This window comes from Silene latifolia, chromosome Y (assembly GCF_048544455.1).
Source record: "Silene latifolia isolate original U9 population chromosome Y, ASM4854445v1, whole genome shotgun sequence".
Classification (NCBI taxonomy): domain Eukaryota; kingdom Viridiplantae; phylum Streptophyta; class Magnoliopsida; order Caryophyllales; family Caryophyllaceae; genus Silene; species Silene latifolia.
Genome location: NC_133538.1, coordinates 106,668,377 through 106,685,168, shown reverse-complemented (window position 1 = coordinate 106,685,168; position 16,792 = coordinate 106,668,377). Strand labels below are relative to the sequence as shown.

At 36.1% G+C, this 16,792-nt stretch overlaps 2 protein-coding genes across 2 annotated transcripts; one reads left to right on the top strand and one right to left on the bottom strand.

The window, feature by feature from the left end:
* Positions 1-209: 209 nt before the first annotated feature.
* Positions 210-2,757, top strand: LOC141628691 (uncharacterized). The gene is made up of 5 exons (XM_074441799.1): positions 210-986; positions 1,179-1,234; positions 1,489-1,618; positions 1,731-1,901; positions 2,101-2,757. Exons 1-5 carry the CDS (start codon positions 210-212, stop codon positions 2,755-2,757), a joined length of 1,791 nt encoding a protein of 596 aa, XP_074297900.1.
* A 10,396-nt stretch (positions 2,758-13,153) lies between these two features.
* Positions 13,154-15,978, bottom strand: LOC141628690 (uncharacterized). Its single transcript, XM_074441798.1, has 5 exons — positions 15,385-15,978; positions 14,861-14,985; positions 14,555-14,770; positions 13,791-14,446; positions 13,154-13,644 (listed from the first exon to the last, which is right to left on the bottom strand). Exons 1-5 carry the CDS (start codon positions 15,976-15,978, stop codon positions 13,154-13,156), a joined length of 2,082 nt encoding a protein of 693 aa, XP_074297899.1.
* Positions 15,979-16,792: the final 814 nt, after the last annotated feature.

Here is a 16,792-nt window from a genome sequence, read left to right as displayed (position 1 = left end):
TTAATGATGATTGGGTTGATGCTTTCCCTGAGAGCTATGTGCACTTTATGCCTGAGGGCATGTTTGATCACTGCCCTTGTGTGGTGCAGTTTGATTCAATTAGTTAGAGAAATGGGACTTCATTTAAATACTTTAATATGTGGTCCCTGGCCCCTGAATACAAGCATATAGTGACAGCTGGTTAGCATAAGGAGGTCCAGGGGCCTCCTATGTTCAGGTTGGTGTCCAAATTGAAGAGTTTAAAATCTGGTTTGAAGCAGTTAAATAAAGAACAGTTCAGTGATATTGAGAACTTGACTTCTGTTGCTGAGCTATCCTTGAAACAGTTTCAGGAGTCACTGGCCTTGGATCCTCTTAATGAGCAGCTTATGCAGAATGAAAGGGCTTGTGCTCATGAGGTGTCTGAGTTGAGGAAAGCTAGAGCACAGTTTTTGAGTCAAAAAGCTAAATGTGATTGGATAAAGTTAGGGGATGAAAACACCTCATATTTCCATGCTCGAATTAAAAGGAGAAGAGCTAGAAATATAGTGTTTCAAGTGAGGGACATAAATAATAACTTATGTTCCAGTCCTGAGAGTATCCAGCAGGCTTTTGAAGAGTACTATAAGTCCTTGCTGGGCACTTCCAAGCAGGTGAGAGGAGTTAATAGAAGAGTAGTGACTTCTGGGAAGTGTGTTACTGATGCTCATTGTAGCTTTTTTACTGCTCCCATTACCAGTGAGGAGGTCAAACAGGCTATGTTTGATATACCAGGAGATAAAGCTCCTGGCCCTGATGGGTACAGTAGCCATTTGTTTAAAGAGAACTGGGACATTGTTGGCCCTAATATTGTGGCAGCAGTCAAAGGGGCTTTCTCTTCTGGTAAGCTGTTGAAACAGGTGAACAACACCATCATCACCCTTATACCTAAAGTGGAATTGCCTGAGACAGTGGTGCAATTTAGCCCCATTGCTTGTTGCAACACTGTCTATAAATGTCTTTCTAAAGTAATTTGTTCAAGATTAGGGAAGGTGCTACCTGATATTATTAGTTCCTCCCAAAGTGCCTTTATTAAGGGAAGGGATATTGTGGGTAACATCTTGATTTGTTAAGACCTCATCAAGCTTTATAAAAGAAAGAGTTGTTCTCCCAGGATGATGATGAAGCTTGATTTACAGAAAGCTTATGATTCGGTATAGTGGTCTTTTGTTAGATACATGCTAACCTGCCTTGGTTTCCCTGAGAGATTCTTAAGGTTTGTTATGGAATGTGTCATGACCCCTACCTATACAATCTCTCTTAATGAGGCAAATTTTGGTTTCTTTCATGGCATGAGAGGGCTTAGACAGGAGACACCCTCTCTCCTCTTCTGTTCACTATCTGCATGGAATATTTCAGCAGAGTGGTTGGAGTGATTCAGAAGCATAGAAGGTTTAGTTTTCATCCCTTATGCAATAGGATCCAGCTAACACATTTGTGTTTTGCTGATGATCTTATATTATTTTGTAGAGGTGATAGAGCTTCTAGTGAACTTTTGTTGAGAGCTTTTAATCATTTCTCCAATGCATCTGGTCTCATCATGAATAGGGGCAAGTCAAATTTTTACTATAATGGGGTTGAGGAGGCAGTTATCAATAACGTGGAGCATCACTTTGGTTTGAAAAGAGGGACAGTCCCTTTTAAGTACCTGGGGGGTTAATGTGGCCCCTAAGAGATTGTCTATCATGGATTATAACTGTCTTGTTGTGAAGATTGTTGAGAAAATTAGAGGTTTTGGGGCTAGAAAGTTGTCCTATGCTGGTAGGATGGTGTTGATCAAGGTTGTCCTCAGTAACCTTCACAGCTACTGGGCTAGAATTTTCATTCTCCCAAAGGCTGTCATCAAGAAAATAGAAGCAGTGTGCAGAGATACCTGTGGCATGGTTCTGACAACAAAGAAACTCCTGCACTGGTCTCTTGGGATCAGATTTGTCATAAGAAGAAGCATGGGGTCTGGGGCTTAGGGACCTACATGCATGGGATGTGGCTGCCATAGGAAAGTATGTTTGGTGGGTGGCCATAAAAGCTGATCACCTGTGGGTTTGATGGGTCCATGCTATTTACATTAAATCCAAAATGTAGGAAGATTATGAACATGGAAATGGGACTAGCTGGGCATGGAGGAAAATATGTCAAGTCAAGAATATTTATAAGCCTAATTTATTCTCAACCAACACTGTAGAGCACTATTCAATCAAAGATGGATACCAATGGCTTATACCAGAGAGGGCTACAGTCAGTTGGTATCCTTGGATGCTAAATAAGTGGATCTTGCCTAAACATGGATTCATGGTGTGGCTTGTTGCTCAGAAGAGATTTCTAACACAGGACAGGCTGGTGAAGATGAATATAATCCATGTGAATTGCTGCTTTTTGTGTGGTGATGCCGAGGAGAGTCATAGTCATCTGTTTTTTGACTGCTGTTATAGTAGAAGTTGCCTGCAGTTGATTTCAGACTGGTGTTTGATGCATTTGCCTGTCACTGATTGCATTCAGTGGTGGGTTAAATGGAAGATACCTGAACTTAGCAGGAAGAAGATCATTGTTGTGATTATAGCAAGTCTGATGGCCCATATTTGGTTCAGTAGAAATAAATGCAGAATTGATGAATGTGTTATCAGGCCTGCTGTGCTCTGCAGGATGGTTAAGCTGGAGGTGAAGAACAGATTAGCAAGCTGTGATATAAAGTCTCGAAATAGGCATGTTCTAGATTGGCTGCTTTATATTCAGTCTACTTAAATAATAGTTTGTATTAGATTGCTGAAAATGTATGGGTACTGATATGAATGTAATGGTGTAAGGGACAATTTATTTTTCAATGAGAAAGCTTACATTTTCCCAAAAAAAATAAATAAAATAAATGTCCCATTTGGAGGAGGGCAAATTAAGGAATATTGATAAACAATGAAATGTTAAAGGTAGGGGTAAGATTATAGGAGAAAGGGTGTAATAATTAAGAGGGGTAATTTGATAATGAAGATGCTAATGACTCCCTTCTTTTTTACACAGCTTTTGTTTCCCACCATAATTAACCAAACACAGCTGAAACATTGTTTTTTCATTAAACGGTTGCGATATACAGATGGTTTCGCTTAAAAATAAAATGACAAAGTATAATTATTACACATTCTATTTTCTAATTAAATTACATAATAAAATTACATTACCTTGAAATAAAATTACAGCTGACTTAAAATAAAAATACATTAACTAGGAAAAAAAATTACAACTCTAACTTGAAAGATCAAAAGACAAAATTGGACTTCAGATTAACTTCAACCTATCTTGATTGGCGTGTTTGAGTTGTTCCATAAGCCAAGTAAACTCAAATTGTCAGTCCAAATGTTACATATCCAACTCACCAAGATTGAAAATTGGCACCAAAATTGAAATATGGAGCCAAAATACAAACAGTGAAATAATTGCGCCAAAAATGAAAATTCAAAAGAGTGCAAAGTTCTTTGGTCTATAAATAGAAGGTGTATTTATTAGAGTTCATTTACTAACTTCCGTCCAAAAAACATCTTTCAAATATAGAGCTATCAAACAAAAAATTCACCAACATTCAATGAAGAATCTGACCAACTTAGAAAGATAAAAAATAAATGAAACACTATTGAATAGCAGCAATGAAATGGCAACAAGGTTTTCAGTCAACAGGAAAACAATAACAAGGTTATGGATGGAAGCACAAAAACAGAGAGCTTTATCCTTACCAGTCAATGTGAGCAGCAAAAAGAAAGGCAGCAAAAAAAGTGGGAAGAGCAATTTTAGATGAGGAGAAGCTCAAATCAATTGACCTACTGGAAAGGACAACACAACACTCATTGGCCACGCACTTAGGTGTAAGCCAATCAACCGTTTCAAGATGGGTGATGTCAAAACAAATCAGGTCACACACAAATGCACTCAAATCAGGTTTTACTGATAAAAACAAACTTGCTAGATTAACTTTCAGTATACAACATTTAGTATATCATGAACACACTAAAAGAATTGTTTTCAAAGATCAAAGCAATATTATTCACATGGATGAGAAATAGTTTTCTATAACTAAACCTACTACAAGGTTTTACTTGGCTAAAAGTGAAACAGACCAATATAGGTGTGTATAATCAAAGAGTTTCGTAGAAAAGGTCATGTTCATGTGTGCTGTAGGTAGACCATTATATGGGTCAAATGGTGAATTGATTTTTGATGGAAAGATAGGAATATGGCCATTTGTTATTGAAATACCAGCACAAAGAAACTCAAAAAATAGAGTAGCATGAACAATGGAAACCAAATGTATTGAGTCTATAAACGAGCAAGTAACAAAATACATGATAATAAATCATGTGTTGCCAGCTATAAAGGCTAAATGGCCTTCTAATGTTAGTAAACACATAATCATTCAAGAAGATAATGCTCGTCCACATTTTAGCAGTGATGATCTTTATTTTAAAAGAGCAGCAACATCAGATGGATGGGAGATTGAATTGGCCTATCAAATACCCAATTCACCAGATTTGAATGTCTTGAATTTTGGGTTTTTTAGGTCAATACAATCTCTCCAACAAAAAAAAGGAAATCAAATTGGATGAGCTAATCAACAACACAATCAAGGCATATGAAGAACAAGATGCACTAAAGCTCAAGTACGTCTGGATAACATTGCATGCATGTATGCTAGAAGTAATGAAAAAAAAGGTGGCATAGACTACCCAATTCCACATATGCATATGTCAAAACTAGCAGCACAAGGTTTATTGCCTGAATATCTTAATGCTAACATTGATTTAGTGAAAGAATGCATACAATATGTAAAGAATGTTGGTGATCCAAGCACTATAAGTGAATTAGTTAATTCACTATACAGTTTGACAGAGAATGCTAAAAATATAGCAAGTACCAGTGGCACCAGTAATGAACCAACAGGGGACATTGAACCTGTTGGCACCATTACTGAAGCAGGTGAAGGTAGTAATGACCCAACATTTGACAATCCCCCTGTTGGTAGCATTACTAGTTGGTTCGTAGATTTATGTGTAGGGGAATGAACAAGCAGAATTTAACATCATCAATATCAACCATTTTGGACTGTTAGAAGTTATCAAAAACTGGATATGTTATCAAATTCAATTTTTTGCGTAGATCAAGCAAGAAGCAAGCAAATCAAACAATCAAGAAGGTCACACTGAAGAAGATCTTGTGACTGTATTCAGTTTTAATGTAGAACTTTGCAGCTCTTTTGTACTATTCAGTCATTGACACTAATTAGGATATTAACTTCAGAAATGATCAAATGAGTACAATAAGCTTTTGTAAACAAAACTCTTCAATGTTCTTGTACATACACAGCCTCATCACTACAAAAGGTGGTGGCATTGTATATGAACAACATTGATAACCAACCAACTACCCTTAACATTAGATCACTGGGTAGATAAAATAAGATGAAACAGAGTATATACGGCCAAAAATGGTATCATCACTAGTCCATTAAAAAAAAACAGTTTAAAAAATTAAATACAGGGAATAAGAAGTCAACCTCCTAACGATTCGTCTTCGTGTGTAAGATCAAAACCCGGCCAATACTTAGAAAGCTCCTTTATAAACCAACTAGTAATAACTGGATTTTTTCGTATGGCCTACGGATCTAATTCAAGGTCTGAATTAGAAGGATCATCAATTTTACATGCAACATCAAATAATTCCTCCTTCACTTTCTCCTCATTCTCATACTCCAATAAAACCCCAAACTTAGGCCAGATTTACATAGTTCTTCTATAAACCGCATTCTGTTCTTTAGATATTGACGATTTTCTAACCACCGCTCCATCCCCTCATCCACGATTGTTACAGGCCCGATTGAGCGACATGCAACAACATCAGACAATCTTTCATCAACTACTTCATCTTCCATCTCCATCTCACCCTCATTTAGATATAAATCTTCATAGATCTTCTCCATGCGACGAAGATCAAAATCACCAGAAAAAACTTCAATTTTTTCCATTTTTTTTGAAATTAATCAAAGGCGAAGTAAAAATTTTGTGAATCAAATCAATTTTTTCATGAAGATTAAAAGAGGAGATGCAATTTTGATGAAGAAATTAAGATCGTTCACATATGTGATGAAGATTATGAGAGGATTTGAGAGACGGATGAGAGATAAAGAGAGGAATTGTGAGGCGGAAGAGAGAGAATTAAGGTTTCAGGGGAAGGGGATGCAATATAAGGCGGGAGGTATTAGGGATTGGGCTGGGTTAATTAGGGAAAGAGATTATTAATGGGCTGGGTTAGTTTATTAATAGGTTGGGTTAGGGATGGTATGGGTTGTAAATAAACAAAATAGCAAAGGGTAGAAACGTCATTAATCATGTCCAAATATGGCAAATGGGACAGTTATGTGAATTGACGAAAATGACAAATGGGACATTTATTTAGAATAGGAGGGAATATTAAAGACTTTTTTACAATAATTTGAAACATGCATTTTTAGATCGTAGCTTAGATAATGATTTTACAAAAATGTGTTGAAAAGTTAATCAAAGATTAGCATATATTCGTATACAAAACTCAAAACAAATTGTATATGACAAAAAAAAAATACAAAATTGATGCTTACCTACTATGTACCTTCCATATTTACAAAGATCTTTGCTTAAAGAGCCCGATTATCCAATTGCTTTTATCAATTTAGCTAAGTGATGACCTAACACGGATGGTCAGAATGGAGGTGATAATGAGTAATATTTGATAATGTAGAATTAAATAATGGATTATGGGAATGGATCTAAGGTAGGGCGATTGTTATAAATTGAAAGAATGCAGGAGTAATTAGTAAACAATGGAGTACTGAAGATCAATTGTTGAAGATGAGAAAATGAGGGAGGCGGCATGAAGTTTTCTGGAAGAAGGTTTTATGAATAATGGTGTGCATATAAAGCTTAGTATTAGATTATTCATTATTTGGGCCATACTATGAGTTGTAGTCCAAGTGTGTTTGGTCTTTATGTTCAGTGTAGATGAATGACTTTTTATGGTAAGGAACTGAGGATATGGACGGATCTTAATATAGTATTTGGTACACATAAAATTTGTGTCCATTTTCATAATTTTGTCCATTTATTTAGGCCATCAAATATACTCCCTCCATATCACATCAATGGTAACATGGAGCCCCTTTTTGTGAGGGGAAAAATGAGTCCATGTTACCATTGGTGTAGTATGGAGAGAGTATTTGTCTATGTTTGCATTTTAGACCATCAACATAATATTGGTTTGATGAAGTACTTGGCTCATATAGAACATAAGGCCATCATAAACTTATACTCCCTCCATTCAACTCCACACTATCACTTTCTTTTTTCACGTTTGCCAACGCGTCCTTTACGCGCTAAATATCGTTAGCTACGTATTTGCAAAAAATATAAAAGTTAGATATTTTTAATGTACTCGTAACGACGAATAAAACAAGATCCCACATGAATATATTTTCACTTATGTATTGGGAGAAAATTGAAATTTAATGTTTAACTATGAATAGTGTACAAAATAGATAATGGTAGTGTGGAGTTGAATGGAGGGAGTAATAAACACAAATGGTTGCGTAAACCAGTTTTTACATAAGACTAACCCAATAGAAGAAAGCCCAATAAAATTAATTGATAAATATAAATTAAAATATTTTATTTTGATAACCTAATATTTTTATCACAAATTCTCATTATAGACAAACACTATCCATTTATAGCTATAGACGGACACTATAAAAAAAAGGTTCCATAGCGACGGAGACATTGCGACGGACACATAGCCCGTGGCAAATAAAATCCTGCGACGGTTCCCTAATTCTGCGACGGGACATGCGATGAAAATTTCGGGGCTATCTTCTCCAAATAATTTTTCAGGTAACAAAAATATATGGATGAATTCATGTACAACTTTTTATATGTTCTTATTTATCGTTTTCTTTGATGCTTTTCATTTGATTTATTCATTAATCTATCTCGATAGGATTATAAGATTAGTGAAATCTACTGCTTAAGTTTTGATATGATTCACACACATTTTCAGACCTCCCATTACATTCGATCAACCTCAGCAGTTAGGCTTCGTTTGGTTCATACGACAATCAAATGCATGTGTTAATTTGCAATGCATGAGAATTTAATTCCAACATTAAAATTCACATGAATAATAAGAATTTTTTTGGTTGTCATGTTGGAGTTCTATTCTCCTAGGAGTTTCCAATGACCATGAGGGGGTAGGTAGTTAAATTCCTCCATCATGCAAGAGTTGGAAACTCCTTGGAGTTTGAAACTCTCCCATTTTACAAAAAATGGGGTAACCAAACAACCTCCAAAAACCACAATTCATGGGATTTTAGAATTCCCATGAATTTGGTGGGCAACCAAACGAGGCCTTAGTCCAAATGTTTGGGTGTTGTTCAGTAACATTCAGTGTATGACTAACAGTTTGTCATCATGGCATGACCGTTGATGTTAGTCGAACCAAAATCATTTCATGATGTAGCACATTGTTATTGTTTGTACACAAATTCTCATTATAGACTGACACTATCCGTCTATAGCTATGGACGGATAGTGTCTCTCTCATAAATGAAAGTGAGTGGTGCAAGTGGGTGGGAAATGGATACCCCCACTTACCCTCCCACTTTAACTTTGTGAGAGAGCCACTATCCGTCTACAGCTACAGACGGATAGTGTCTGTCTATAATGAGACGAACTAATATTTTATATGATAACTTGCATATTTAAATGCATCGATATTCATCATGAGATGTCGGGTTGTCAAATAAAATTAAAATATAAATAAAATAAAATTTTAATTTTGTGCTATACTCCTTCTAGATCAGTCCTATGCTATAAGATGATCCTATAAGAGAGTTACTGTATAATAAATAGATAAGCTAAGCATTCGGCTCATCATGGCAATTTGTGTTATAAATAAGTCTATTTGTCCCGTAAATATGTCTTACCTGTATGTATGTGACGATATTTACATCCCCTATTTACTAAATGAACAAGCGAAACTCTTATTTTTCCCGCCTAAATAATATTTCCTAAAATAAAGTGTAGTATTTTTAGCATATACTAGGTTAAAACCCGTGAAATTCACGGGTCTCTTTTTAGAGGTTAGATGGGTATGGTTAATAGTAGCAAAAATAAATAGTTTAAATATTTACGTAGTTATTATTTTCGAATAATTATTCACTTTGAGCTATATCGTGTTCACTACTATGATCAAGACTTATACTAAAATTAGTACACATTTAATTATCTATTGCACAATTTTAAAAAATATATAAAGATAGTCTTACATTAAAATTTGTATATTACCGATTGTTAGAAAACTCGATTAATAAAAATATCATGACAAAGTTGTGTTAAATAATTAAATTTAATAGATTGAGACTACAATTATTATATCTATTAAGCCGCACTCAATCAAACTCTTATAGGATTAAACATTTCAATTTTCACTAATAAAATATAAATATTGTATTAAAATTCACGGGTAAAAACCGAGTCCATTTACAACATTTTAAACAAATTAATGCCCGCATTACTCATTAGTCATTACTTACTCGAGAAATCACAGACCACGGAAACAAAAATCAGATTATATCCTCACCTAACTCGTCCAACTCCTTCACCTAACATCACCTAACCCGTCTCTCACACAACTCTAACACCTCACCTAACTCCGTCCAACTACTCAGAAACTCCGTCTGATTTCATCTTTTTGTCTCCTCAATCGTCACACCCCACCATCTTCTACCTCAATCATCATCATCATCTCTCAGCCAAACGATCTAGGACTAAAACTAAACTATCAGCCAAACGATCATTTTCTACCTTAATCATCATCATCAATCATCATCATCATCTCCAGATTATCTCGCATTAGCGGATGTCGTCCTCGGTGAGTTATTACCTTAATTATTACCTTCAAATCAGTTATTTTGATTATATAATGCTAATGGTTGCTGTGTTGGTAGTTTAACGATCTACTCAGAAACTCCGTCTGATTTCATCTTCTACCTCAATCATCATCATCATCATCTCCAGATCATCTAGCATCAGCGGATGTCGTCCTCGGTGAGTTATTACCTTAATTATTACCTTCAAATCAATTATTTTGATTATATAATGCTAATTATTGCTGTGTTGGTAGTTTAATTTGATGTTACTTGTGATTTTTTATGTTGTGAAGGGAGCAGATCTGTAATTAGACGAAAAAAAATCACAACTATGAATCGTATAATAATGGCGTAATGATCGTTTTAAGTGCGGAAAGATCAACTCAGATCACCCTGATTATTTGGATGTTCGATTGTTCAGTTAAGGTGAGTTTTCGTGTACCTTGATTGTTATATTCGTAATTAATTTGATGCGTACTTGTGATTTTAAACGATTTTTCTGAAGCAATGTGAATTTGACATTAGGGAAAAATTTTTTAACAACAGTAGTCACTTGGTTCTTCACCGGAATTTTAACAACAGTAGTTGTACTCAAAAAATTTCTTTTACCGTAATTATTTGGGTTTCTATAAACCGTAGTCACACAATATTTGAACAAACATTGATGATTTATTCGAATACATTGAATTAAAATAGCATAATATGATCGAGGTTTAATACGCTTCGCCTAATTTTTTTGGGTTCTAAAATTACTCTTTCTAATATGATAAATAGTGCTACCTGCTCAGACATGACAACACTATAATTCCTCTTCACTGGCAGCAGCTTCTTTGGTGTGTGAAATCTGGTCCGCCTCTTGATAGTATTTGCAAATCACCATGTAATCTTGATAGTTCGCTTTCAAGTAGTTGCAACCTGGCCTCCTAAAAATAATGATGGTAAAATTATATGGCTCCTAGATATAGATGCTTCAGTCTCTGTCTTCACTTCACAATTATCTATATTTTTGAAACTCTCTGTTCCATTCTTTGTGTCCTTGACTTTAGCCATACTGGAGTTCTTAATTTTCTTTTCAATTTTTGTGGATTGTGAACAATGGAGATGATTGGGTTGCATGTGAATTTTATAGCGATTCTTGTAGGGTGTCTCTTATGACCTAATTGCCGTTATTTTAGGCAGTAGATAAATAGTGTTTGTCCGAATTAATTAAAAAAATTATTTTTCATTGTTTGATATGTTTGGCCAAGTGAGTAATTTTGTGTTTCTTATTTTAAAAATATCACATGTAAACCAAATATTATCATTTGAATGATATTTATATTGACGAAATTTGCAAATAATTTGTATACGCTCAAATATATTTATTTTGCATGTGATTAAATCTTATGAATACAAACAAAAAATAAAAGTATAAGTAGATGCACCAATCTGCTACTCCTACTTCTAGTGGCGTATTGGGTAGTTTCTGTCTTTTTCAAAGTCGTTTTACACCCTTTCAGAAATAGTTCTTGATATAACTTTTGCTTTTTCCTTCACAAAAGCTTTACCGTTCATTTTCTAGAAAGATCTCCTTAAACGGATAAAAGGTTCTTATGGGGCGAAAAAATTATTCTGTGGTGAGGTAGCTTGAAAAGAGGGGTCCCTTAGATACACTCAAAGATACTTCATATTTGAGCAGGTAGCAATCTAATTTATGGTAGGTCAAATGAAAAATGAAATAAAATCAGAAGAGACTAAGAAAAACATGCTGCCGTTGTATTGAAAATACATGCTGCAATTGAACATGAAATATGTAACGTTCAGTGTATTACTACACAAAGTACCGGGTTCTGTCGTTAGAATTATAAATATCTTTTTATTTAATTTTATGATTCGACTCATAAATCTTAGGCGCTAATGTCTTGAACTTAAAGAGTAAAAAGACTCGCTAATTTATTGAACTAATATGAAATCTTAGGTAGTAATGTATGCTGACAACATGCCTTTACAAATTATCAAATATTTCCTTGTAGACTACATTTGTCGTCACATTAGATGTGACCCCTTCTTGGTCACAAATGAGCACTTTCAATCCCTTTTTACTTGTTACCCTGGAGATTGCAACGTATAATTGTCCATGACTAAACACCGGCCTAGGGAGGTAAAGCCCAACATGAGAGAGAGATTGTCCCTGGCTCTTATTAATAGTCATAGCAAAACATACGGTCACTGAAAATTGTATTCTTACGAACATAACGGGAAACTTAGTCTCATCTGAAGGAGACAAAGATAATCTAGGTATATATATTTTGTTCTCCACCTTGCTACCGGTTATGATTGTGGCCCAAATAACGCGTTCCCCTAGGTTAGTAACCACCAGCCTTGTGCCATTACATAAACCACGGGTTTGATCGATGTTTCGAAGGAGCATTACCATAGCACCGAGTTTCAACTTTAGGTTATGATTGGCGATACCAGAGCACTTTATAGTGTTGAGAAACTCGGTAGAGTATAAATCTTGTATGTATATATTGCTCTCTTCTTTACTTATTTCATCTGAGCTTAAGTATTCATTTTCAATCCCGGCAATCTTCGACAATATATAATCATTTACTGTCTCAACGATTTCATGCATGGGAGCAAGAACTACCCGTTCTTATAAGTACTCGTGGTTCCCTAAATTATTTTCCAGTGATGGATATGTGATATTGACAATCGCTGCAATAGGGTCACCTTGTTTGGGGTATGAGAATGTCCTCGGGCATCTCAATATCAACCTCCCCATCATTAAGGCCGCCGAGTAATGCATCTCCCACCTTTAATATCCATTCTGAGAACTGCCTGATCTCATCTACATTAGAATTAGGACCTCCAGCTTGGAGACTGATGTTTCTTGTAAGCTTTAACACCTTTATATGTAAAAAAATAGCTTATCATATATGGAGTATAAAACCATATATATTAGTAGGTAATAGAAAATTCGTATAAAATAAAGTTTTACCTTGCAATCAGACCATAAGTATGAGGAACTGATTGAAGCGCCCATGATATCTTTCATACTCCCTTTCGGCACCACCGGTAGAATCTGACGAAAGTCGCCGCCAAAGACGACACTTTACCACCAAAGGGCTTATTCGGGTCACCTAGAGTCGAGAACCTCATAACATCCTTCAAACTCTTATCAAGAGCCTCAAAACAATTTTTATTGACCATAGGTGCTTCATCCTAGATGATAAGCTTAGTCCTTATCAATAATTCAGTTAAATCAGTACCTGGTTTTATGCGCGGACACGTGGAGTGCTCAAACGCATTGATTGGTATACCAAATCTTGAATGAGCTGTCGATCCATTTGGAAGTAGGATTGCTCCAATCCCACTTGAAGCGACAGGAAGTACAATCTCTCCTTCCCTTCTTACGGTGGCGCATAAAGTCTTCCATATGAAAGTTTTCCCTGTACCGCCGTGTCCATAGACAAAGAAGACCCCTCCTCGTTGAGCCTTGACTGCATCCATTATTTCATCATACACAGCTCTTTGCTCATCTGTCATAGATGTGATAAGTTTAACATGTTCCTCCTTTACTGCATTTTTGTCATAAGATAACTCACCTAATATCAATTGGTTTATATCTCCTGCTGTGAATGAATCATCAAGGGATGGCATATTTTCAAGCCTACAAAGGGTGCTACCATTGCTTTTGAGCAATGCTTCAATTTCTGCCAAAGCATACTGTTACAGCTATCTCTCGCTAAGTTGTAGATCTGCACAGTTGTACACAAACCTTTAAAAATGTAATCAAACTATTTCAAAAATTTTATAAGGATGGATGATTATATAAAATTTGAGTATGGTTTTAAAATACCTTCATTCCGTAGTGTTAAACGTCTCCTATAGAGAATATCATCGGTCAAATGACGCCAGGTCTTCTCCCATACTAACTTAGGCTTAGCTACATTGCCGACCATTAATAAGGTGGCAAAGAGGTGTCTTAGGTATACACCCGATCCCCAATCACTCGCTTCTATAATAGCGTCAATATATTCTTTGTCATCACTAAGCAATCCTCGAGCGTAGCACGCTTCTTTAAACGATGGAAAAACTTCCTTATTAAACGTCCGTATGTCCTCGTATGATGTAGGACCCTTGACAAAATTCAATAGTGTTCTCATATAATACAGTTCACCACCACCAGGGGACATATGGTGCATCCTTCCAAGGGAGATTCCCCGTTCTCTTTCGGACCATCTCTTTTCGCCCCTTTTCCACACATACTTCATCGGAAACTCAGCATATGTCAATTCTCTTGCTTCAGGATGGTGTTTATTATATTCCATCCACTTTAAGAACATCGTCTTATTAATATTGTCTCTTTTAAGGACCGTGTTGATGGGGTCTTCATCATTAAAAACAACCCTCTGCTCATTTGGTAGGTGAAAATCTAGCCTTTCAACGGGTGGTGTCCTACACTGAATGTCGAACGCAAAAATTCTCCAAACAACCTCGCACGGTGAAATATATCTGCAATCATAATACCTCTAGATCTCGTCTATCTGATATGGATTCTGATTATTACGACTTCTATGAGTTGACTGAACCATCACTCGATCATAGCCCTTATTAATGTACTTGAATAAGTATTTGATAAATCTCGCCTGATTGCACCACTCCACATTAATGTGTGCGTGATATTTCAGCAACAATGTGGTATTGTATGGGACTACAAAGCTATTGTCAAGAAGTTTGCCACTCTTTTCAACTTTAGCTCCATTATTCCTCCTCCTATACCGAGGGTATCCTTCAGAGTCGACAATTGTTCGGTCGTTAAATTTTTTCGGAAAATGTCTAGAGCAATTGGAATCAACCATACACGGAGATTGTGGATAATCATCTCTACACGGACCGTGTATCATGTATTCCTTAACTGCCTAATACAGAACAGGATCTGTAGCTGGATCTGGTATCTCTGCGCATATCAATTTATCCACATCAGCAACTTCGGAGAACTTATCATCTCGGTGTAAGAAGAGCAATATATGAGCATGAGGTAGGCCACGTTTCTAGAATTCAATTGTGTATACCACTGGGAAAATAGAAATATATAAAATCGTGGATTAGTTCAGTTGTTGGTGTTAAATTTGTTTGATTATAAAAGCCTAATTACATTACAAAGTTGTAAAGGTAAAGAAATAACCTCCTCTTATGCGCCCAAAAATATGACGTTCTTTTAAGTCTTTCATGAGCTCTTATAGCTTTATCTTGAAAACTTGATCGAGTATATCAAGTCTGTCTTCTGACCTTAGTCCCCTTTTTTTAAGGAACCTTGTTATTTCTGGCCACTTTGGATTACACGTGAATGTGATGAACAGATCGGGATAACCACACCATTTGCAAATAACCATGGTATCCTGATAGTTTGCTTTCAAGTAATTGCGACCTCCTAAAAATTATGATGGTACAATGATACGGCTCCCAAATGAAGATGGTTCAGTCTCTCCCCTTGCTACAGAATCAGCTAGAATTTTGAATCTCTCGGATCGAAGTTTTGGCTGGTTGTAATGGATAAAGGAAAGCCGTTGTGATTCTACCATCATATAGCCGTCAACCAAGAATTGTTGGAATGCTTTACCCGATGATAATAACGTTGAAGTTTCTCTGTCCAACGGTCGATCCTGTATACGGAAAGGAAAAAACTCACGAAGAGTTAGGTGATTTCGTGGGTTTGAACCTTTGCTTGACTTAGAAATTGATTTTTCACTGTGCTTGATGCCGAGTCTGTAACCGTCTTCGCCGAATGGAAATAGGAGAGGATACTGCAATGATAGGTAGGAAGGATGCAACTCATATATTCGTGGCAATTGGCCACTACGCGTCTCAATAATTATGTCCCTCTTCTCCAATGTATCATCAATATCCCCAACAATAAGATCTGCAACCTCAGAAGCTGTTAGGAGATTGTACGTTCTTCCGTCAGTTTCTCGCCCGCTGATTAACCTCATCTTAACTTCTCCTACTATTCCTGAACTCAATCTATCCCTGACCCTTCTGAACATTTTAGCTAGGGGATTCTATCGATCAATCATCTCTCGTAACAGAGTTATGAGCTGATCATTAAATTGTTCAGGATTTGTCGGGCTGCATATCACATAAATATATAAGTAAGCCAGTCTGTTAGAACATAAAATCCGGGGGTCTACTTGAAATGGTTTTTAGCTTCTCTCTTACTTGACGGCATTTTTCCTATGCTAAATTTCTTCATCCGTATCATAAATGTAAAGTTGGCAGAATTTTGGGGGAGCTGAATTTGGTGGTAACAAAGACCCTATTAAATGATAATTCTGACCACCCATTTTGAAAGTGTAAGGTCCTTGACCTCAATTGACTGTATTGTCGATTTTTCCTCCCATTGAGGTAAATGAAAACATCGAATTATATGCTCTGATGTTGTCAATAAAGTGCCTGCTTTGCTGATGGCTTTGACTCAACAGATCTCTTAATAATTCAGGAGGATGTTTCAACATAAGGAGTTCTTGGTTCCATCCATGCAACACAGAGAGAAGGTTGGATTTTTTGGCGTCCTATTCTTTCATACTCTTTCTGCGTACCATATTTCTGCATAACAGTGTTTGCAGCTGTAATCCTTATCCCCAATATCCCAGTAACCTTCGAGTGTATCTTCCAGTGTTTCTGTTGCTGACATTAAGTTAGGTCACAACATTATGTTAGTAATGATTGAATATTTTTCTTAGGCTTATAAACATTGCCATTTACCTTTTTTCCATAGCTATATAAATGACCCATTCTAAAATTACATTGCTCAATCTCGCCAATATCGAAATTATTTCGACTTGATGATGCCTCACATCT

Coding starts and splice junctions, on each gene's coding strand:
- LOC141628691 (XM_074441799.1), top strand. CDS start 210: ATGTTCAGGTTGGTGTCCAAATTGAAGAGTTTAAAATCTGGTTTGAAG. Junction 987..1,178: donor TCTATAAATGTCTTTCTAAA/GTAATTTGTTCA, acceptor GATTCGGTATAG/TGGTCTTTTGTTAGATACAT. Junction 1,235..1,488: donor TTCCCTGAGAGATTCTTAAG/GTTTGTTATGGA, acceptor ATTATTTTGTAG/AGGTGATAGAGCTTCTAGTG.
- LOC141628690 (XM_074441798.1), bottom strand. CDS start 15,978: ATGTTCAGAAGGGTCAGGGATAGATTGAGTTCAGGAATAGTAGGAGAA. Junction 14,986..15,384: donor CATTTGGGAGCCGTATCATT/GTACCATCATAA, acceptor ATTGAATTCTAG/AAACGTGGCCTACCTCATGC. Junction 14,771..14,860: donor CCAGCTACAGATCCTGTTCT/GTATTAGGCAGT, acceptor CAATTGCTCTAG/ACATTTTCCGAAAAAATTTA.